General features: G+C 36.5%; 1 protein-coding gene across 1 annotated transcript in view; it reads left to right on the top strand.

Annotated features, from left to right (window-relative positions):
- Positions 1-23598, top strand: part of SKIV2L2 (superkiller viralicidic activity 2-like 2 (S. cerevisiae)) — a gene marked incomplete at its 3' end in the record, with an annotated part of 38965 nt that overhangs the window by 11713 nt on the left and 3654 nt on the right. The window contains exons 12-21 of the mRNA XM_009876387.1: positions 691-770; positions 1451-1561; positions 2620-2721; positions 4139-4264; positions 14774-14924; positions 16724-16896; positions 17210-17278; positions 21755-21883; positions 22270-22380; positions 22696-22884. Of these exons, the coding sequence (XP_009874689.1) occupies positions 691-770; positions 1451-1561; positions 2620-2721; positions 4139-4264; positions 14774-14924; positions 16724-16896; positions 17210-17278; positions 21755-21883; positions 22270-22380; positions 22696-22884 (1241 nt within the window). The remainder of the gene's footprint in view (positions 1-690; positions 771-1450; positions 1562-2619; positions 2722-4138; positions 4265-14773; positions 14925-16723; positions 16897-17209; positions 17279-21754; positions 21884-22269; positions 22381-22695; positions 22885-23598) is intronic.

The raw sequence follows: 23598 nt of genomic DNA on the forward strand, positions 1-23598 counted from the left end.
GAAACTTGGTGCACAAAGAGTACTTTATCATCTTAATACTGAATTCTTACTCTATTTTAAACTTTATTTCCTTCTCCAAAATCCTGTTCACTGTAATAATAGCATTCCATGTTTGTGAACTGTTCAGGGTTCCTGTTTGCTTATTGCTCCTATTTTCGCACATTCTCCTTCAGTAGTGCAAAATAGTGTAGCCATTTCTGTCAGGAAATGTGAAGATATGCTCAAATGCAGTCATGTATTTTCTTCAGTCATATCTTTGAACATATCTTCTTGATGTTTGTCCTGCATAAGTAGAAAGGGTGTGAAGTTTGACAATTACACGGAAGAGGAAATGCCTGTGTCCGTGCTGACGGGGACTAGTAGGTAAAAGAGAAGAAGAGAAGTGTATAAAATAGACAGAAAGTACATAAAACTGAGAAATCTCAAGCTTGGAAATAGCTGAAATTTGGATTATTCTGTCAGGTTTGTTCTGTTTTCCTGTTTCCTATTCCCTGAGCATCTTCTTCTGTTAGGCTCCTTCATGCTCACATTCAGATCATCTGACCTGATACGTGTGGTTTTGTGTAGACTTCATAGTCTTCCACACTATTTTTATTGTAAACTTTTTGAATATTAGAATATGGTAAGATTTTGTGTACATATGGTGTTAACCTTTTAGATTTTGTAATAACTTAAAAATTGCCTTTGTAGATGAAGAAAAAAAGATGGTTGAGGAAGTGTTCAATAATGCAATTGATTGTCTGTCAGATGAAGACAAAAAGCTTCCTCAGGTGAGTGGAGATTGAATAGGAGCAGCTGCTGCTCTCCTGTTTTCTGCAGTTCAAAAGCGTATTTGTAGAACTAGATTTAAGGTAATGGCCATATATTAATGGTTAGTTAATGAGAATCTGTTTGCCAAGAAAAAAAAACAGAGGCAAAGCTAAGTTTATATAGGTATTTGTTTGAGATATAATGATTTTAGAATTTTAGAGATAAATTCAGTCATTCACAACCTGAATTGACTTGTATGGCTATCATTTACGTGTTGACTTCACTGTTTTACAGCATCTGTCAACAAGTGAAGTCACTGCAACTAAAATTGAAACGAAATAAACTCATGCATACAATGATCGTTATTTCAAAAATATTTCACTATTTACATGAGGCCATTTTTGTTTTTATAGAGGCAAATTTCAATTCTGACCGTATGTGTAAATTAGGGCGTATCTTCACAGCTGGCCTTACCCAATGTAAGACTAGTCTACTAAAATATTGACCTCTGTCTTTACCCTTTATATCTTTCCTAGTTCTCACTGGAAGATTATATGGAAGGGGTAATTATTTTATTTAAAATTAGGCAATAGTGAATTACATGAACGCGAAGGGCAGTGTTGAGGATTTCTGTGAAGCTTTTATTTTTAGGTAATGAATATTAAAATTTGTTTACTGGTATTTCTGTGTTTTTTCCCAGGTTGAGCATGTTCTTCCTCTTCTGAAGCGAGGAATTGGTATCCACCATGGTGGTCTGCTTCCTATCTTAAAAGAAACCATAGAAATTCTTTTCTCTGAGGGCTTAATAAAGGTATATATTTGATGTCCATATTTAAGTTTTTCTGTGTGGTGGAAATCCTGAGAAGTCGATCCTGAAAAACGAAGTATGTCTTAGCTCAGAATGTACTCTAGTATTACAGCAGGGATGTTCTCCTTGACTGAAAAAGGTGAAAAGCTCTGCACATGCCAAACTGAAAAATACTTGGTGTTTTGAATGCGATCCTGTGCAGGAAGCGTAAGGCTTAGTACTTAACAAAAACATTTTTGGTACTTTGTGTGGAACAGTAAGTAGGGAGTTTTAAAAAGAGCTACACAAATATACAGGGAAATGCTCATTTCTGTGGATCTACATACTGAGTTCTACAAGCACACACAGCACTTACAGAAACCTGTAGCTGTTCCAGTGGCAAAAGTTAATTGGTGTAATTGGTTGCAGTGCCCTTCCCTTGAAAAATGCAAATATTTGCCTTAATGCCTCCATCTTTACCTGATAAAACAATTCTTGAACCTGGAAGTTTGTAGCCTTTAATACCTTGCCTTAGATGTCTTGTGTTGCTGCAAAATTACAGCTCTGGTTCCCAATTTTATTCTACAGTATTTAAACTACTGTGTCTAACTTAAACATTATCTTCAAAGTTTTATGCTATATTTTACTCCTATAAATGCCTGTAGACATTTACCAAGCTTTTTGTTAGTTGGCCTAAGGGACATATGTTCAGAAGAATCTAACTGTAGATGAAAGTTGTGGGAGTTTATTGGGTAGCTAACTGCTATTTTGTTCTTGCAAACTTTGAATGTGAAAATGAACTATTCTTTCTCATTAATGTACTTCGCACTCCCTTGTGTTTTCTTTCGGTGTCTTTCACATGGTCCCATCTAACTAGTTTCCATATTCTCGCAGATGAAGTAAAGGAAGGGGGAAAGAATGTTTTTGGTTCGGTTATTAAATATTGAATACACCTACATTCCTGTGTTAAATGTTCATAAGCAGTAAAATCTAGAGAGATTTTCTGTAGCAATCTCTGACTATTTGCACATTTGCATAAGAACCTTTGTTTTTGTTTGCTTAACTTCAGTCTGTTTGTTTAGGCCTTATTTGCAACGGAAACTTTTGCTATGGGAATTAATATGCCTGCCAGGACTGTGCTATTTACTAGTGCCAGCAAATTTGATGGGAAAGATTTTCGATGGGTAAGTGAAAATCAGATTCTGTCTTGCCTTATTTAAACTGTGTTAGGATTAAATTTACTCTTGATATTCCCACTTCAGTATGGTAGAAAGTTCACTGATCTATTTGTAGTAAGTGTACAAATTCCTGAAGGCAAGGTTCCGCAGATAACGCAGCAAGTTATTTTAATAAATAGAGCAACAGGGCATCAAACACAGGTTAGTAGTGGACATTGTGCAAACTACGCCTTCAGCACAGTTTGTCCAAAGTGGTGAGACCCAAGTATTTTCTTCTGTGTCAGAGCAATATGGACAATAAGTGGGCTTAGTATCATACTATAATGATTTTTAAATTTAGGTTTTGACAGGCCCCCAAAAAGTAGAAAATTTACCTCAGACACATATTGATTGTTCTGTTATTGTAGAATATTTTGGGTAGCCCCCAGGAGGCCAGAAATGTGCAGAGGGAATGACAGATTCTTAAACATCTGGGAAAAAATTTAAAGGTTTTCAACATTAAAGACAGGTATGTGACTGACATGTAAATAATAATAAGGGTGTACAAGTCATCACAGCAAAACTTTATCATGATTCATCATTCAGAGATGGGAATATTGCAGTGAACAGGACAGGTGACTTGATGTGCCTTGTGAAGTAAATGTTTCCTCAGTCTTAGTTTGGGCTGTTCAGTTTGACAGTTCATTCAGTCTTACTGCATGTCCTTAAGATATATGTGAGGATTAGCTTGAGGTATTAGATATGTGGAGCTTGAGTTTTTTAACTTATTTAACACAGATTCCTGAAGTAGTTTTTGGGATTGATTTAAAGTGAAACTCAGGAAGTTGTTGGGAATAAAAGTTCCACAGATGGCAAAAAAACTGGCCTGTTTTACAACATAGTGAGACAATAGGGAACCAGTTATAGCTGGCCCTTGTCCATGTCCCAGAGCTTTATAAGCTTTTTGGTTTCACAGTTAGTAGGCATAGAAATACTGCTTTTGCTAGGCATCAGTATTTTAACGTTACTTTTAAATTATTTGAATGAATGATATATTATTTGAAGATGGTGAAGATGCATTATCCGTATGTTGAAGTTGTATTACCTTTTAGTAATCTCCACCATGCCCAGCAACCTTCTATCACATAAGACATTAGTAAAATGTTTTTTGTGGTTGTTGAAATGATGCACCATATTATGGAAATCACTGTAGCTATGGGAGCATAATTGACTTACGCTGCTGACACACATTCTTCATAATTACAGGTTTATATCTTAGTAGCTTGGTGGCCAATACGAGTAATGAGTTCGATCTGTGAAAAGTTCATGTCTTAGATAACTTTCCTTTGCTGATTTTTATGCATCATGGTCATTTAGTGTTTAAGTAGCACTTTATGTGTTCTTATTTTTTAATGTTTGCTATTTTTTTCTTGTTTTATCCTAGATATCCTCAGGTGAATACATTCAAATGTCAGGTCGTGCGGGACGCCGAGGTATGGATGACAGAGGAATTGTGATTCTCATGGTGGATGAAAAAATGAGTCCAACGATTGGCAAGCAGCTTTTGAAGGTGGGAGAGACGTTAACTTTTTTTTTTTTAAAATCCTTCCCACTAAGGTTATTCTCATGTGAACAATATGTAAAATGACACACGTAGGTCAAAATATGTGTAAAATACCATTCAGGTAGGAGATGACAACAACTAGTAGATTGAGTATGGGCTTTCACTGAATTCTCATGAGTGGGAGTTTTACTGTGAAACAAAATTAGAAGACTAGTATCATCTCTCACTGCATAAAGAAGATCTCAGGCAGTAGAGAGAAATGTTTTCTAGTGATATCAGTACTGCTATGACATTGTTTGTTTCTTGCTGACCACAGTCAGTTCAAGGTTATTGCAGAACTAGGAAAGGTTTGCTGAACTTTCACAGGAGTGATTAAAAGCTTGGTTCTGTGGTGAAATGAAACTTTGTTAGTGGACTTGCCAGTGCAATAGAGAAAGCAGATAAAGTAATGAAAAAATGAGATAAATATGATAAATAAGAAGAGTGAGATGGTTGTTAGTGAGCTAAAATTAACTATGAAGAAATTGATAGTGCTTGTAGGAAACTTTGAGGTTTGGAAATCAAGAGGTGGAAAGAAACATTCTTGTGGCTTAAGATGAGCATTAGATTATAGGGCTTCCCCAAACTGTAATGGAAGTTGTTACAGGTTATTACAATAATACCTCCTTGCTTTATAATTAGAACATGGAACATTGCACTCAATACACTTATTTAAATTCCATGACAAAAATCACCATAATGAAACATAATATTCTCCTGTGTGTGTTGCCTGCCTTAGGCTGATTACTTTAATTGTGCACACATCAAAGTTTGAAAACCTGTGGAGTTACCCTGCATGCTATTCAGGAGCTTATACACAGGTAGTTTTTACTTTCTTAAAATAAGACTTTTTAAAAGAGTGCTACATTATGGATAACTAACCAGAAATTAGTAAAATAAGAAATTGCAAAAATGCTGAAATTCATTCATGTATAGTAGCATTAGGTTTTTAATTTTTTTCTTGATCTTGATTCTATCTGTGTTTTCTCAGTGGAGTCGACCTATATTTGTTTATTTATATACCTATTTAACACGTGTAGATCTCTGAGATTTATGAAGGCTAGGTATTTTAAGTGGATTTTTATGAGATTTTAAAACTATATTGAAAAGTAGATCTAATTTTGTGGCATACTTATTTAAATAAAAGCTTTATACTTTTGTCCTTCTAGAGCTGCAAAATTAAACAGAAGGAGATATAAAATGGGAGAAGAAACAGTTCTTACACTAGCATCAATTTTGTGTACTTGTGATAGGTAGTTTATGAATAATATTCCAAAAGTGAATTTATATGAAATCATTGTGAATAGCTTAAGAATAAAATCTGTATTTCAGATATATATCTTCAGTTTTTATGAGATTACTCTAGAAGCTCAACCATTAGCAAGATGGATTTTTTTAAGCTTAGTATTTAGTTTTCAGATTTTTTTTTTAGGTTCAGTAGTTTGAGAACTATAGAACTCAGTCTACATTCATTAAAATGAAAAACAGAAATAGTAGAGTTTTGGATACTATATTTTCTGTCAACATTTTAAGGAAATAGTAAAGATTATTTCCTTTATTGACACTATATGCCCTTTGATTACTTTTTTTCCTTTTGAATTATAAGGAAATAAAAGGGAAAATAATGGCAACTTTTTCACTTTCTGTGTTATCTCTTGGTTCTTCTTCACTGATCTAAATAAAGTTATGTATTTTGTTAATACTTAGCAGTACTTGTAAGGAAGGGCTAAATTTAAAATATCTTTGAAAGAGATCAGAAGGGGCTGTAATAAGAGTGCTGCTGGTTCTGTAGCTTCTGTAACTGTTCAGCCAATTGCTGAAAAGCCAGTAAAAGTGATCTTTTGAGATGAGCAGTATAACATAAAAAGTATTTCTGGTTTTCCTTTTTAAATACAAAGCACTTTGAGGAAATTTCATGTCAAAATGGACCATTTCTTCAACATTTCAGATTTCATGTTCATTAAATGTGTCTGAGTTAGATTTCGCTTACTGCTGAAGAGTGTTTCTTCATACTAAGATCAAGATAATGTCTTGTGGTAGCATCTTCCTGGAACATCAACTATTTTGGCTTTACTTGAGGATAAGCTGAAGATTTATATGGAAAATTTCAGAAGAGAGATATTAACCATATTGAGAATGATAGGACATTTACACAGGACATTTTTTTCATAGCTCTTCAACCCTAATGCACTTCTAATCCGAACCATTTCCTGAATACTAGAGCAAAACATCTAGAAATAATGCTCTCTTCTGCCTAGTGCTGCAGGCATGTTTTGGTACCAGCGGTATTGCTGCAGCTGTGCTGTCTCGCTGTGGCGCTCTTCCTTGCGACATGGTGTACAGTACTTCAAACTTAAATTCAAAGTTCAAACCTTAAATGGAATTCTTATGAAGGATATTTGTAAATATTTGTAAATATTTCTTGAACGTGGTAGCATACACTTGTCTTTCACAGTGTAACTAGGTTTTTGTTTATCCCACTGACTGTTTGACTGCTAACTGCTGACTTACACAAATCTATAAAACTTAATGCTTACAATATTGTTGGATAGCTTTCTGTAGATAGTAAATTGTAGTTTTACATTTAGGATAATACTGAAGAATACTGGATGAGATTTTTGTTTCCTTAAATAAAATCTTTAGGATGTCACATTAGTTTAGTTAGGAATTGGAAAGCTTCTCCTTGACACTAGATGGCCTTTGAAAAAAGAGCAGCATCTCTCTGGTTGGAATTTGTCCCCGTTACAAGCTTGTATTCTTGCAGAGGCAGCTGAGTTACTGGACAGTGGTAATCTGTTGTGTCTCTAAAAGACAAAAATCTCAGGCTAGTTGTGTTATATAAAGGAGCAACTATGCAATGAAAGAAAATGTAAGTTGGTTTTTGAGCCTTGAACTTGAGTATGTTAATTCTTTTCATCTACTTCTTCACAGAAGTTAGATGGACTGAAAAATTGAAAGAGAACATTAATCTAGCCAGATAAAATGTATAGTATTCTGCTCTCCTTGTCATTTGCTTATGGAACGTAAAGTGCCCCAATGCCAAGCTGTAGGAAATATTCCACCAGCTACATCTGGCTCCTTGGCAGGGCCTTTGTATACTCGTTAGTACTCTACTTATTTGGCCTCTGTGCTGCTTTTAGAAATCCATCCGGTCTTTTTGTATTTTTATTTTGAGAGGTTGTTTAATTTTACTAGGCAAATGAACTAGGATAGCAGTTCAGGCAGTTTAACACTTTTTGACTTCCTGCCAGTTTGCATAGCTCTCTCATATGACCACTCTAGTTGTTTGAAAATGTCTTTATTTTGAAAGGGGGAGTCGTCATTCCCTTATAATGCAGGCATCACCATTAGATAGTTTGTATCTAACTGCTGTGTATCACATAAGGCTGTTCCTTTGGGGCTGCTGGATACAAAGAAAATCGTATTGAGTCTCAAAAGCAGTATTGACATAAGAATAAAGATGTTTATATGCTGATTAGGAATGAAGTTAAGACTTTCAGTTCATCTGACTCATAAGAAGTAAAATTATTCTCTCAAATATATTATAGAAATATAGTTATAGCATTAGCAGGCCAGCTCAGATCCAAATGAATCATTTCACAGTGTGGTGATGAATGTATGTTAAATTACTTTTCCCCCCACTGTCCATTTGTGTTCTGTATGGAGCAACTCGTAGCAAGGCTATGATCCTGGTTGGGGAGGGCAGATATTTACTTTTTAAAGTTAAAGTATGACATTCTAGTTGTATAAAATATTTGTAGTTTTAAATACTTGCTTGAGAGTTTAAATATTACTTTCTTAAATTATCTTGCCTTAGTACAAGAGTGTAGGGCTTTTTCTATATTTTTCTGTGTTCAGTTCGGAAAGAAGACAAAAGGATAAGGGGAAAATACAGAACTTGGAGTTACCAACCTGAAGCAAAACTAAGGATGGTTATGATGGTAGGAGTTGCTACCATCTGTGTTAGAGAGGGTGAATGTCTGAAAAATTTGGTAATTTTGAACTAGCTTCAGATGGTGGTAGTTGCATGTGAGAGAAACTGAGATACGTTTGTTTTTTTCCTTTTAAGTCTCTCATTGCAACTGGAGCATTTGCGGAACCCAAACTTTTGGGTATTTTCATCAGCAAAGCTGGCTAAAGCAGTCTTTTGTCATGCACAGTGGCTTCTCTTTGGGTTGGTGAAACTGTTTTGCAGGTAAAGCAGTGAGCCAAATAGGTAATAAATTTGTGCTTAAAATAGCTGCTTACTGTTGTGTGTTAAGAATAACCCTGCAGAAGGGGTTTTTACCAATCATGATAATGAGCTTGGGATAAATTTTCTGTATCAGTATAACTAGGCAGTCTTTCTTGATGTTCCTGAGAGAGATGCAACTATTCATGTGGTAACTATATCATTGATTTCTATCAAAAATGTGTTCTGTTAACTAACGTTTCACTAAAGATATTTCTGTGTCTTACAGATATATCAAGCAGTCCCTTGCATTTTTATTTAACTAGCTTTTCATATAAATTTGTAAAGGTGACTCACAGACAGCTAAGTGTATTTATTTCCCCCTTATGAGGAAAAATGTGTGAGACCTTTTAAATATCAGTGTGTTCTGTTCTTTGCTCTTTTTTTAAAGCAATTCTTTGTTTCCTTTTTGGACACTCATTCATTCAGCTTATTTCTGGAAACACTAGTAAGCAAAGGAAACTTATCAGTGGACCAAATGGCATAAAATATGTCCTGTGGTTTATCTGATTTGTGTCATGATGAAAGATACTTTATTGCTGCTTTTCAAGTTGCCTCATTCATCTTTGGTAGCTTGTCATGTACCTGTGAGTTAGTTTCATACAGTATTTGCCATCTTACGTCTCCTATGAAAGCTTTGTACATGTTTTTAGTGAGAGGCTGGACAGCAGGAAACCATTTGTTTCACTCTCTGCATGGAAACAGTTTTGGAAATGTAAATGTTTTTCTCTCCCTATAGGAGAGAACAGAGGGAGTAACCCTCACCTAATGTATGTCCTGCTCAGCACTATGTGCTGTAATGCAGCAATGACAGCTCTCACATCTCAGGTTAGCCAAGGCTTCTGAGTCTTAACAGTAATTTTAAAAATAAGAGAAAAAAAAGACTGTGAATATCAATTCCAGACACTAATCTTCCTCCTTCCCATTCTTTATATCCTTCTAGTTTCCCTGGGCAAGAAATGGTAGGACTAGTAAATGCTCGACACCCCGTTAGATTATTTGATTGTATTAAGAAAAGACTCCATTGTGACATTGTTGGCAGTTAAAGCAGGCACAGTATATAGGGGCTGTAATTTTTGTGCAATTCTCAACTAAACTATTTCTGTAGTGAATTGTTTATGGTTCTGTTCTTGAGTTTTAATTTACCAGCTTAAAACCATCATTCTCTTGCAACCCAAATTTTGAAATTTTGGAAGACTTGAAAGGGTGCTACTGGCAAGTTGGCTTAAAATTTATCGAGAAGTAGAGTGGTTGAAAGTGCACAAAAATAGGTCACTAATTTCTGAGAAATTTAGTTGATGTGTTCAGGATGTTCTCATACGTCTAGGCACTTCTCATCCAGAGGGAAATCAGAAATAAAATACGTTGCTACTGTCTGTTGAAGATCTGAGGGATGATGACTGCCCTCTGTGAAGGGAGATAGGTTACTTGCAGAAAGGAGGCCAGAGAGCTGGGTTGGTAGTTCAGCAACAATAAAGTCATGGACACAGCATGTGTTTGAAAGTGACTTCTTGACGCCTATTCATGGGAGTCTTTTCTCATCAATTCTTGTTGCAGCTGTGATGAGTTAGGCTTTTTCCTGATCTTCTACATGAATGTTTGGTGGTTCTGCTTTCTATAACTTGGATTTTTTTTCTGGAGAAAAGGGGAGAGGCTTTCTCAGAGACCGAGAACACTTGTGGCAGATGATTGCATACCCTAGTCTGTTGAAGAGAAGGCTGTTGAGCTGTAGTGGGAGCATCTGTGGTAAAGGGTGAGCTAAATGTCATGCACATGTTTCACAACATTTTTAAGAAAGTAACAAAGAGGAGTAAATGATCTAGGAGCTGGAGGCACAGGGCTTGAGCAGAGATTGCAAGAGTAGCAAAGCATCGTGGAGAAAAAGTAATTAAACTGATTTTCCTCTTATTATATCTTAGCAGCAAGCAAAATCAAGGATAGTTGAACACTACTGTGTAAGCTCTTTGAGAGCGAGTTAGGAAAGGAGGATGCACCTTTCCTGTTTTCTTGCCAGTAATATGTCCCATCTTCACTCTCCTGTTCTTCCCTGTCTTGCACTATATGTATGGCAAGTGTCTTTAGGTAACCACTAATTGCCTCTTCAGTAATCATGTCAATATTTATAATTTACCAGAAAAGTCTGATTATGTGCTTGTGTTTTGTGTGTACTTGGTACAGAAGAACTGTATTTTGCTATGAGGTTTCCTAATGCAGCTGCAAAATCAGTATGTTCCTACTACGTAAAAGAAGCAAGGCCATCCAGGTGGTGGCTGCCTGTTAGATATGAGTCTGTTGATAGCCTGAGGGAGTCAGTAGAGGCTAATGCACGCTGCAAAATCCGCTGGCTGTGCTGAAGGTGTAATACAGTAAAGCTACTATACCTATATTTAATTTGGAGAAGTAACAGTTTACAGAAAAAAAACAACTTCTCAGAACTTTTGATTTTGAATGTAGCATTGCCCAGAGAACAACACTGCAAAGAAAAGATTTTCTGAAACTTGGAGAAAGATGTATTTATAAGATGAAGGAACAGGAACAATTCACTATTTTTTTGCCAAAACAGGATTCATATTTTAACTGCCTTGTCTTTAAAAGAATGATGCTATTTTCAAATTGTGAAATGCTGATCATGTGTTTAAAATTTGCCACATCGGCAACTGGCACAAATGCTGCCTTTCAAGTAAGTCTGCTTTATATAATCTTTGAAATAGCTAGTTTTTTGCTTGGTTGGTTGTTGGGTTTTTCTTAAGTCACTCCTTCACAGCTGAACTGTGCTTTAAAGTGAATCTGCAGGAGTTGTTTGGCCTTTCTTGGCATCTTCTGTGCATATATTATAGCTGTATAGAGTTTATTGCATAAAGTTTAAGTGAGAGCTTGACTTTTATTCTTTCATAGTTGATAATCTTGCAAGCACACAGCTAAATTAGGCCTTAAAGCTAAGTAGCATCATCAGGAATGGGAAGAGGGGTTTGGAACATGTTGCCAGATCTCAGCTGGCCTGTGGGTATGCTGGTGGCTGCAGCCAGCTGGTGGGTGTATTCCAGCTGCTTTAGTTCATGCCTGGCTTCAGCAGTGGATGTTGCTGTAGGAAAGGATCTGACTCACCGGTAGCTGACACTGGCATAATTGCTGTGCCATTCTTTAGTAAATGTCATTCTTTAAATGGGATTCTGTGTGGTAGAGAAGCAGTTTTTTTAGGGAGTGATACTTTTCTCTTTCTTAGAAAAACTTACATGGAAAAACAGACAAGGGCTTGGGTATATAATCCTTTTATCAGATCTAAGGAAAAAGCAATGTTTTCTGTTGGTTAGCATCAGCAACAGAAATTCTCATATCTTTGTTTGTTGTAGACCAGAGACAACTGTAGAAACTTGATCTTTCTCTACACACTGCAGCTCAGCTGTTGATGTTGTGCTTGTTGACACATTTCTCTTAGTAGAAACCCATTCATGGTAATTACAGAACTGACGGTGTTACTTTAAGTACATGTTTAGTGATCTAATATAAGAGATATTTCTGTTCTGTGATACTTCTCTTGGGAGTGAAACGTATGTGTATGTGTTATCTCTTTGGAGATGTAAGCTAGAGTGACTGAATAGGTCTCTGGCCATGGAAAGCAAAACACTAGACTGAATGATTTATAGTAAACTTGTTTTACATGTATTCTTGTTGGTACTTTCTTAGTATAAACATCTGCTGAAGGCCTCTCTGTAATTGCTGGGCTTCTGTACTGAGGGTGAAGTAACCATGCCATGAGTAGGATTCTGGCATTTGCAAGGTAATCTCATAAGGCTTTATATCTCTCATAAAGCAAATGGGATTACAATATTCTTAAATCTCCTACATGTGAAGGAGACCTAGATTCAAGCTGTCTCTTACTAATTCTGACATCAGTGCATCAATGGATGCAGTATGAGAACTTGTGACTGTACACTTAAGATTGAAAGAAAAATGTCTATATTGGGGTAATAGAATTTAAAATCCATTAGACTTAACTTGATCTAGGAGAGCAGTTGATCTGAATTTCAGCATTTGCATATATAAACATAGGTTCTTTAATAGCCTATCCTTTTTTAATTATGTATGAGGGAATTTCTCTGCTAGATACCTTACTGTATAGCAAATGCAAAGAAATGAGTTGCAATAGGATATAGTGTAATTGATTTTAAGTAAAGCAAATGTTGAGCTTAAAAGAAAGTGTAGAGGAGCATGTTTCACCAGCGCCAGCCCTCTCAGAGCCTTTAAAATATGTGATAGCATGTGTTGAACTTCCAGTAATGAAATAGTTGCATGAAAAATGTCTTGAAACATCGTCATTTGCTTGTTACCTGTTGTGGTTGGTATTAAAATGTTTAATCGTAACTGAATTTATTCACAGGCCTTGCTGAAATGGCACCACTTGTTTAGTAAATCTCTTATTCCATGTATATAATCTCTCTTTAATGAGCAGTAAATACTAAACTTGAAAACTGCTGCAGTTTTAAAAAATACTTTCAGATTAAATTTCATGTGCCAGTTTATTCCTCATTATGCAACTCTGTGGATTGCCGATCTCTCCAGTGATCTATCTGTAATTTTAGCAGATCTTACTGGTTTTCTATCTATGTATTTTTCTGTATTTCTTACAAGTCCAGACTTCCTTGCGACTCCACTTTCAAAAAAATACCATATTACACTGGTTTCGTGTTCAGTAATTCACAGGAGTTTGGGGGTGGGGGGTTGTTATTGTTGTATTTTCGTTTTCTTTTGTTTTTTAAATCCCTTAAGGACTTAATTACATTGGTTTGGTGGGGGTAGGGAGTGCTTTGTCATAAGCTCTTCAGGAATCAAAGGAGTTATGATAATCCATGTACTTGTTAGCACCTTCAGAGAGCTTTGATAGATTTGTGAGATCGAAGATTTTATAAAAAGTCTATTTATATCACTGTTCTGACAGTGTTCTGTCAAGTTGTATGTTACTTCTGGTTTCCAGTCCTTTTGTTGCACGGAAGTTGTAATTTTCTGCTTCATAACTCCTGGGTTTCTCTTGGATCCTTTCTGAAGAACTGTCAGGACACCTGTTCCTTAGATACCAGTGCTACTTTAGATGAAAGGTTATGCACCACAGCTGTGTAATCTCATACTTTGGGAATGTGTCTCTGTCATCTGGTTACAGTGACTTCTTATATGGTTTATCAGGATGGACTTCGGTGCTGACACTTAACTTAGAGAGAGTTTCTCAAGTTTTCCTTTCTTGGAAGTGTTGAGGTAGTCTAGATCTTCCTTGGATGCTGTTTCACTGTTCTGTGTTTTCTTTGAATTTTTGGTTGGTTTTATGTATATCAATTAAATATTTGCTCTTCTTATGATAATGAGGTCTTCATCTTGGGTAAGAACATAACAGCCATAGCGAATCAGGCCAAAGGTGCATCTACTGAGTAGTCCAGCATCCTATTTTGACAGAGGACAGTAGTAGATGTTCTTAGAAAATAAGAAGGTGGAAAGAAGGTAGGTGGTACGATACTTCCCCAGAATACCTTCCCAGCATCCTTTCTTTGTAGGTTATTTAATATACCTGTAAAAAACATCTTGTAAAGCAGTCAAACTTAGCAGTATCCCAGAATGGTTGAGGTTGGAAGAGACCTTAGGAGGTCATTTTGTCTAAGCCTCCTGCTCAAGAAGGGTCATCTGTAGCAGGCCACTCAGAACAATGTCCATATGGCTTTTCTCTGTCTCCACAGAGGGAGAGTCCACAACTTCTCTTGGTTATGAACTTTCTTGGAAAAACTGTAGAATATATTTTATAATGAGATGTAAGTTAAAGATGTTGTAGACTACCTATTTTTTAACAGACTTCTCAGGACACCAGTGTGATTAGAAAGTTGTAAGAGAAGAAAGTCTACAAATAAGTATATTATAATAATATAAATGATGAATTGCTTTAAATAGTTAAATAACCCTCATTTTAAAGCTAAAGTAGTGGAATCCAAATAATAGACTACAAAAACATCTAAGCTTTTAGATGAACTTTTAATTTCATTCAGATCTAATTTATAATATTGTAGTGTAAGTGTAGATACAATGAGACATATACTGTTACACATTCAGCATCAAATGAGCAATGAAATTGCTCAATTTGATGAGACAGAGAATCTGAATTTAAGACGTTGTACTACCCATCAAAGCAGCTCCTCATTTAAAACATTGTTCTTATATGCCGCAATTAATGTTTTTTTAACTGCACAGTGTTCTTGGATGTTTTTCAGGGTTCAGCTGATCCTTTAAACAGTGCATTCCACCTAACGTACAACATGGTACTGAACTTGCTTCGAGTAGAGGAAATTAACCCTGAATACATGTTAGAAAAATCCTTCTATCAGTTCCAGCATTACAGAACTATTCCAGAAATAGTAGAAAGTAAGTATCATAGTATGCTGAACTTACCAGAGTCAGTATAATACATGTGGCACTGTGAGGTGGGGTAGTTATGCTTCATTACACTTAGGAGAACTTACTCCTGTGCAGTTTTTGTCTTCCTTGCCAACAGTTGCCACTGCCCACACGCTGTTATGTTATAGTTTCAGCAAGAGTAATTTCCTCATGTTCTTAGCAAGAGTAATTTCCTCATCTTCTTGATACAGACTGTCAGTCTATGAAGAGAGCTTTCCTCTCTGAGTCAGACAAAATGGTTGTCACATTGCTAAACTGTAGGACAAGAAGAAGGAAAAACAACTTAAAAATTCTTGCAGCTTCTTAGAGGTGCAGAACAGAAAAGTCTTAACTTCTTTTCGGTATGCAGAACTTAGCTAAAAGAAACATGGTTTTAATATCTCATTGCGATCTCCAAAAAGAACATGGTCACACTGCATTCAGAGTAGTATGTTAAATTAAGATTTGGAGAAGGCTGAGACGTTATTTGCACTCCACTGAGTAACTAGATTTTGAGCCATGATCTTTAAATAGTGTTTTCATGAGCCAAAGTTAGTTTCCAAAGATCTCAGCCAGCATTTGAGAGTGAGGCCTGTTTCAAAATTTAACCCAGAAGGATCTTAAGAACACTAGAGATGACTACTTCCTGTGCCACTGATGAGTGAGCAGTTAATCTGTTTGTTTGTTAGCTGAATATTGAGACAGTGTGTGTGTGCATGCCATTTTGGTAGACATGCAGAGAGGATGTTTTGATTCCCTTTGCAGAGTTTCTGTTAGTTTCCAGGTGCACTTCAGACTGGTAATAGTCAAATATAGTATGTACTTCCTGTTCCACCTGGCATGCCTAGATCTTCATTCTGGCATTCCAGCACTGCTATTTAAATAGAGAACTGGAGCTGGAGGACATTTTTCATATTTCTTGGACGTGTTTTTTTTAGGCACCATACTGGGCGCTAGAATTTTGTAATCACTTCAGATGCAATTAAAAAAGCAAAGGAGAGAAATGGTTGTTTAGATCTAGGAGGAAATTATGCCATGAGTATGAATTGCTAACTTTTCTTTACAAGGGTGGCAGCTAAAAATAAGGGAGCACTTACCTGAGCTGTCTCTCAGGTTCCAGGAAAGTCGGATTTCTCAGTCACTCATATGCATTCAGATAGCGCACAGGAGGGTGAGCTGACAGAGAGGAGAAAGAGATATTTATAATATGCCTTTTGTTTATATTTAGTAATGGCATTACTAGTGTGAGAGAATGAAGCACGTTGCTTATAATAAAAACTGAGTTGCCCAAATTAGGTGTAAAAATGTTGGAGGAAGAAAATACCAATTTCCAAATTATGAAGTCAGAGCCTAAAACGTGTTAGGAAGAATATCTTCCAACAACTTCCCTCTTGTTGGGAGATGTCTTGCTAGAAGATGTCTTTGAGCAACCGTACTTCCATGCGAGAAGGTAGAAGAGCGTTAGCCTACAAATGACTGCAAGTTCCTGTGGTACTTCTGTGCAATCCTAGATCCGTGATTCTTGGACAACTGGTGGGCTAGCCTTCTCTGTTTTCTCAGGCTTGTTTATTAAAACATATATATGTGTATTAATATTGAGTTTCCTTTAATAAAATTTAGTGGACACATTTATAGTTTTCTAGCTTTCCAGAAAACGGGTTATTATAAATAGAAAACTAATGCCAAAAATGGTGGCAAAATATTAGTTGTGTAGTTCTGAAAGTGAAGCATTTATTTCTAAATCTCTGAAGTTACTAACTTACATGAGATTTTACTTTTTATTATAGGAGTGAATAATTTGGAAGGACAGTACAAAAAAATAGCAATTCCCAATGAAGAAAATGTGGTCATATACTACAAAATCCGACAGCAGCTTGCAAAACTGGGTAAAGAGATTGAAGAATATATTCACAAACCAAAATATTGCTTGCCCTTCCTACAGCCAGGAAGGCTGGTAAAGGTAATTGATTTTTCTGAGGTTTTATTTATTTATTTTAAATCTCTACCTATCATGAAGTTTGCAGGGTTCACTTGTGTCTGCTAGTTTACTGTACTGATAAATTATATGTATGGTGCTAAGCACCAATTTTGACTTACGTGTCTTTGTTAAACATTCAACAATGAATTTAAAGAAATACTATTTTCATGATGAATAATAGTCCGTGACTATTTTTGTAATTATTAGAAATACAAAAAGATGTGCTTGCTAGGATGTGCTTGCTAGGATGTGATTGTATGTGGGTTAATGTTATGACATCTTGTAATATTTTCAGGTGAAGAACGAAGGTGATGACTTTGGATGGGGAGTGGTTGTTAATTTCTCTAAGAAATCTAACGTTAAGGTAAAATATATGTTCTCTCTATTAGAAAAGTATGCGCCTTACTGCTGTTTCTGAAAAGACAACTACTGTTTTCGTTGTAGTTTTCAAAGGCAAAAAAATTTTGCTTTCTCCCCAAGTTTATAAAAAGCTCAGGCATTCCTAGTATAAAAAGAAAAACTATGGAAGGTGGGACAAACCATAAGTCCTGCATTCATATTTTAGCTTTTGGCATATTTACAGAGGAAGTGCTTGCCGGTGTCTGAGATAAGTAGTTCAAAAGTGCACTTGGCACTACAAACATTTCATACTACTTAGTTTGTTTCTGAGGCATACCCAACAACGCTACACTAAGCGGTTTGTGGGAAAGACATCATTTAATCTCTGAAAATCTGTAGAAGCTGTGAGGATTGAGGTGTACAGAGACTGACATTTGACTCTGTGTAGAAGGTTATCTTAAACTGAGGAATTGTCTTGAGTCCTAAGCAAGTGCACAATACATGGGATTGCTGGTCATCAATCATGACACATTGGTGTAGAGTTGAGGGCTGGGAAGTCAAGAGACTGTAAGAGAGCAAAAAAATAGTCACAGTTTTGGAGCAGTGTGGAAGAAAATGCAGAGGGCAGTGGTGCAACAGAAGCCAGATTTGTTTGTCCTTCCAAAAATCCATTTTTATAGTTGGTCTCTGCATGACCCCAGAAATGATGTTTTGGTCTCTCTTTCAGAAATGTTTTGACAGACTACTCTGCTGGCTGAATTTTCTTTGGTAACAGTTTTGCTGTAATTTTGGCAGGAGAGCTTTGGCATTAATTACTAGGTGTAAATGTGTAGTTGTGTTTTTCAGGTTCTGGTAGCTCCAGTACATGGTGGCACCTTTTGATGCTTCTTTAATATGTATTCATTGAAGAGGAAATGAGAAAAATGTGTGCATACAGAACTTATTAAAAGAAATGTTGTTTTGGTTTTCTGTCTTCCTTTTGAAAGTCAGATTTCGTTCTTTTTCAAGTTGGAATACTGGACTGTCACTGCTCTTGCTCTGACTTTTGCTTCTAGACTGCTTTTTTCATAGAGCCACATGAGCGGTAAACCAGTTTTCCCCCTCACCCCAGCCTTCTATGTAAAATTGCCAGCCTGTGTGTCACTGGGGGCATTTCTTCGGTCTGTGTTGTGTTTTATCCACATATATATTTATTTGCCTTCACTATCTGGCCTGTCTCACTGTTGTATAAAGCCTTTAAGTTTGAACTTTAGCTTTGAAATTACAGTCTGTTCTGCAGGAGATGGCTCTGGCTTTAGCAGCACTTTTTTTGTTAAGTCATTCTAGCAGCTGGGTTGAATTTTTCCTTCTGAGTTCTGTGGAAAGAATTAAAATAGGTGCTGAAAATAACAGCACAAACTTAAAGCTATGTAACTTAAAATCAGTATGGAAAGACTAGTTTCTGTGAGCAGAGGCAAAACAAGTGACTTAAAGAAGCTGTTATTTACCCATTTTAATGTGTGTTTTCAATGCGTTTTTGTCCTGGGATATCTGCATTTCCCCATTGCTGTTTAGTGTAGTAGTATACTACAGTTAGAACTGGAAATATGTCACTATTATGCCACGTCTTTAAACCTTCATCCACTTCTAACAGTCTATATTACTAGTTTTTCTTTAGCTGTAAAGTTTTGTTCACTGTATCGTAGTTTCTAATGGAGTTTTTTCTCTAGTGAGGAACATACGTAGTTAAGATTGGCATTATGTATGCAGTATGTTTGTATTTCACTGAGTAATTCTCTTTGTTGCAATGTGAAAGCAAAAGTGTGAGTCAGTTGTGTTCATTATTAATTATATTTAGATGTTTTTCCAGTATGATTTCACTATGCAGTGTTCCATAAAGCTGTGAATGCAAATAGTACTTTATCCTGAATTAAAATAGAATAATTTATTTCAAGCAGTGGTGCTTGCTGTTTACTGCGTGGTATATTAGGCAGCAAAGTAACTATTCACTTTGGAATTCATAAAAAACCCCAAAATATATTTGAGTAAGGAGTTTTATTTCCACTAGATTGTGCCAGCAATATGGCAATTCTCTTGCTCTGCTGTTTATAGTCAATATTCTTATCTGATCCCTGAATCTAGACATCAAATTTTTGTCTGTTAACAGCTATTGATATTAAAATTTGTGGTGCTGCATTTTTTTGTCTTACTTATTTAGATTATTATAATCTTTGTATATTAAACTTAAATCTACATATTTGTCTTCATGTTTATTTATACTGTTTTCTATATAAATGTTGCTTTTAGTGCTGTGTCATGGTCACTAAATTTTCAGTGAGACTGATGTTACTTATCTGGGAATCTGAATTTATCTGTGCTCTATTTCTTGATTTGCAGATGTGGTCAGCGCCCATATCTTGTTTTGTTTCCAGACACATGAAATAATACAGGTTTGGGGGCAAATTTAAAATCCTTGAAATACAACTAATCAAGCAATATTCTGCCAAAGAGGGCAGAATTTTGTCCTTGAAGGTTGTGAATTGATGTAGAATGAATCAAAGGATCATTATAAATACATCAAGGGGGAGTGTCGAGAGGACAGAGCCAGGCTCTTTTCGGTGGTGTCCAGTGACAGGACAAGGGGCAATGGGTACAAGCTGGAACACAGGAGGTTCCGTAAAAATATTAGGAAAAACTTTTTCACTGTGAGGGTGACAGAGCACTGGCACAGGCTGCCCAGGGAGGTTGTGGAGTCTCCTTCTTTGGAGACTTTGAAAACCCGCCTGGACGCATTCCTGTGTGACCTACTGTGGGTGATCCTGCTCTGGCAGGGGGGTTGGACTAGATGATCTTTTGAGGTCCCCCTTCCAACTCCTGACATTCTGTGATTCTGTGAAACTTGATACGACAGAGATGTCTGTAACTAAATCCATTGAAGTACACATTCAAAAAGCAGTTCTAGATTAAGTTGCATCTGGTCATCATTCTCTAAAAGCCATCGGTATACATAAACTTATAGAGAATATTATTAATAGCAAATGTTAATGACTTCTATACTCCTACTTTATTGGTAGGTTTACAGTACAGTTACTGGTAGAAACACTTTTTTCTCTCAGTGTTCTAGACATCCCCGTTTGGTCCTCGTGTGTTGCCTGATCTAGTGGAGAGACATCCCTGCCCATGACAGGGAGGTTGGACTAGATGATCTCTAAGGTCCCTTCCAGCCCAGGCCATTCTATGATTCTATGATTCTATGATCTCCACTTCTGATATTTTCTGTAGCATATGTGTGCAGCTATGAGTTAAGTCTCTTCTTTGTTCAAGTCAGCATTGTGCTTTATATGCCTTTGGCTGGATACTAATTTGGTATATGTAGATATTATCTTAAAATTTGACTCAGAGAACAGCAGTGTACAACAGGGTCTTGTACATTGCTGTGAGTGCTTCCTGCAAATGTAGGATAGAATTCAGAGTAACAGTTTCTTCGCTGGCAAGTAATTGCATTTATTGCAGAAATTAGTTATCTTGTAGAACAGGATAACCCTGTTTTTGTGTTTAGTTTACTATGGCAGTTTCTTGTAGTACTTCTGAGAATCTCTTAGAAATGTGAGCTGGCTCGACCCTGCTTTGCATGCAGTAAAAGAAAGTTGTATGTTGTAGATCTGTAATGAAAAATACTGCCCAGCAATACTGAACTGTGTTAACACGCAGCTGGTTCGTTCTCTGTTTCCAACTACAAAGAGAGAAAAAGAAGCTTGCACATAGTATGGTGTCTACCTTCAGTGTTGGGTCTATAACTTAGTTTTATTTAACACCATAAAAATATTTGGAGTAGATCTGAACAACCTTCAGTGCATGTTGATCCAGCCAAGTAACTTACGTCAGACTGGAGTTTTTTAAGGCAGTGTGTTATAAAGGTTATGGCTTTGTGAAGAATAATCTTTAACCACCATATCTGCAGGTTTGTAATTTAAATGAATGTCAGACGTTGTGTGGGAAGTTCACGGTGTGTAAAGATGTGGCATGTGAGATGCAGTTTCCTGTTTGCTGCAGATAGAACCCGTTAGGCTTGAAATATTTTCCTGTGGTCTTTATTGTGGGGAAAAACTTGAACTTGCAAACGTGCAAACAAAAGAGATCCACCAAATTTTGTTTCGTTTTTAAAAAAGAGTCAAAGTTCAGTACTGCTAGCATGATGCAAATACTTTGCGTTACATTTAAAAAGGAAATTTGCTTACTTTGAAAGATCTACGTGTAGAAGAAAAGGGAGAGGCACATAAAGTTGCAAGAAGTCTGTAGGCTACACTGGAGAGGGAGGATGCAGAAGGGGTGATTTTTTCAAGTGTGTTTTTCTCTGTGAGGCATCTTCCAACAAGCGCTGCATCACTGAGCTGATAGTCTGTGAAGCGCAGGAACTTACTTCGTGCCTTTAATATTGAATGAAAACATGCTTTTTCCTTCTATTTTTTGCTAGTATGTTGAAATAACTATTATGGACTTGTTTTTCCTGTGTCCCCAACAGCCAAATTCTGGTGAATTGGACCCATTATATGTAGTTGAGGTGCTACTGCACTGCAGCAAAGAAAGTTTGAAAAATTCTGCTACTGAGGCTGCAAAACCAGCCAGAGTTGATGAGAAAGGAGAGATGCAGGTTTGTAACACATGGTTATTCTCAATAGTTTCTTATAAATGTTCTCAAAGATACTATTTCCAAGTAGAATACTCTAACGTTAAAGTAAGAAGCAAGGTAATAGAAAAGAATAAAAAGAAGAGGTAAGGTAATAGAAAAACTGAATTTTTTTTTCCACTTGTAGCCCCTCTCTAGATTTAACTGAATACAGAATATTCACATTTGGGCAAACTTAGTTTTCTTCTTCGTTATTACTTTATCTCATTACCTGTATTTTCCTGCTTTCTGATACTCCTTTACCCACTGCTGTGTCCTTGTATATTCAGTTTTCCTTTTCTTTTGTGAAGTTTTGCTATGGAACAGTAATAAATATATTTTTACTGATTTACTGAACTCTGTTTTGACAGGTCGTTCCTGTTCTGGTACATCTTCTCTCAGCTATCAGCAGTGTCCGACTTTACATACCCAAAGACCTGAGGCCTATTGACAACAGGCAAAGTGTGTTAAAATCTATACAAGTAAGTTCTTCAAGGCTGTTATAAGCTCTCTGCTCTGGTTAGTGAGGTACTCTTGAACCCCAGACAACTTCTTCTAAAGAAATTTGTCTAAAGCTACTGTCTTCAGTCTTAGTCTGAAAAGGTGTTGGAAGCCACGATGTGTGTTGGTTGTTTTTCTTTGTCATTTTAAACTGATTTTGAAAACTGGTGAAATATGACACTTAGACTAGTGCCTTCCATGTCCCTATAAGCTGCGCCAGCTGATACATGAAAGTGTAGTTTATTTTACTGTTACTAATCTTAAAAAAGAAAAAACTTTTTTTTTTTTCCTTTTAGGAAGTACAGAAGCGATTTCCCGATGGAGTACCGTTGCTAGACCCTATTGATGACATGGGCATCAAAGATCAAGGACTTAAAAAAGTAATCCAAAAAGTAGAGGCATTTGAGCACAGGATGTATTCACATCCTCTTCACAATGATCCCAACTTGGAAACTGTATACAAACTTTGTGAAAAAAAAGCACAGGTAAAAATACAAAACAAAACACTATTTAGCTGAAAAGAGACAGTAATGGTCCCCTTCTTAGTTGCTTCTCTATTTATTTGCAAAGCCAAGGTAATACTTTTTAAATTAATAGGCCTGTGTAGTCCTTTTCGAACACAGAAAATATATTGAATCTCACTAACAAACTTGCTATGTCAGTACTGTGCCCCTGATTGATACAGATGGGAGGTACATCTCAAAACTCTTGAGAAGAAAGTCATTGGGGATTACAAGTTTGCAGAGGTGCCACTAGAGTCTTTTTCACTAAATAGGCGTAGCAAGGATAGTGCAGTTTAAAGTCTTCACAGATAATTGAAACTGATAATTTTTAATATGCTTGTGCAGAGCTGAGTTGAATTTGATGGGGCTTATTGGCTTGGGGAGTGTACTGTACGAATGACTATGCTGCTGCTTCCTAAGCTGACTCCCAGCCTGGAAGTAATACACTTATTTATTTTGTATAGAGTTTACCCTGCTAGACTGAAACTGGCTGCACACAAAAACAGCTCTCGTGTTTCTGTGCTGCTTCATCAGACAGCTTCACGGAAGTGAGGTAGTTCTGGTATGGGCAGCACAAAGACCCAATGGACCAAGCAGACTTCTGTGAGGGTGTCTGCACTGCCACCCCACTGTCATGCTGTAGACGGTGTGATAAACTACTGGAGACTGGAGAGCCTCTAATAGCAGGAAATAACA

This window comes from Apaloderma vittatum, unplaced genomic scaffold (assembly GCF_000703405.1).
Source record: "Apaloderma vittatum isolate BGI_N311 unplaced genomic scaffold, ASM70340v1 scaffold14229, whole genome shotgun sequence".
In the NCBI taxonomy this organism is placed as follows: domain Eukaryota; kingdom Metazoa; phylum Chordata; class Aves; order Trogoniformes; family Trogonidae; genus Apaloderma; species Apaloderma vittatum.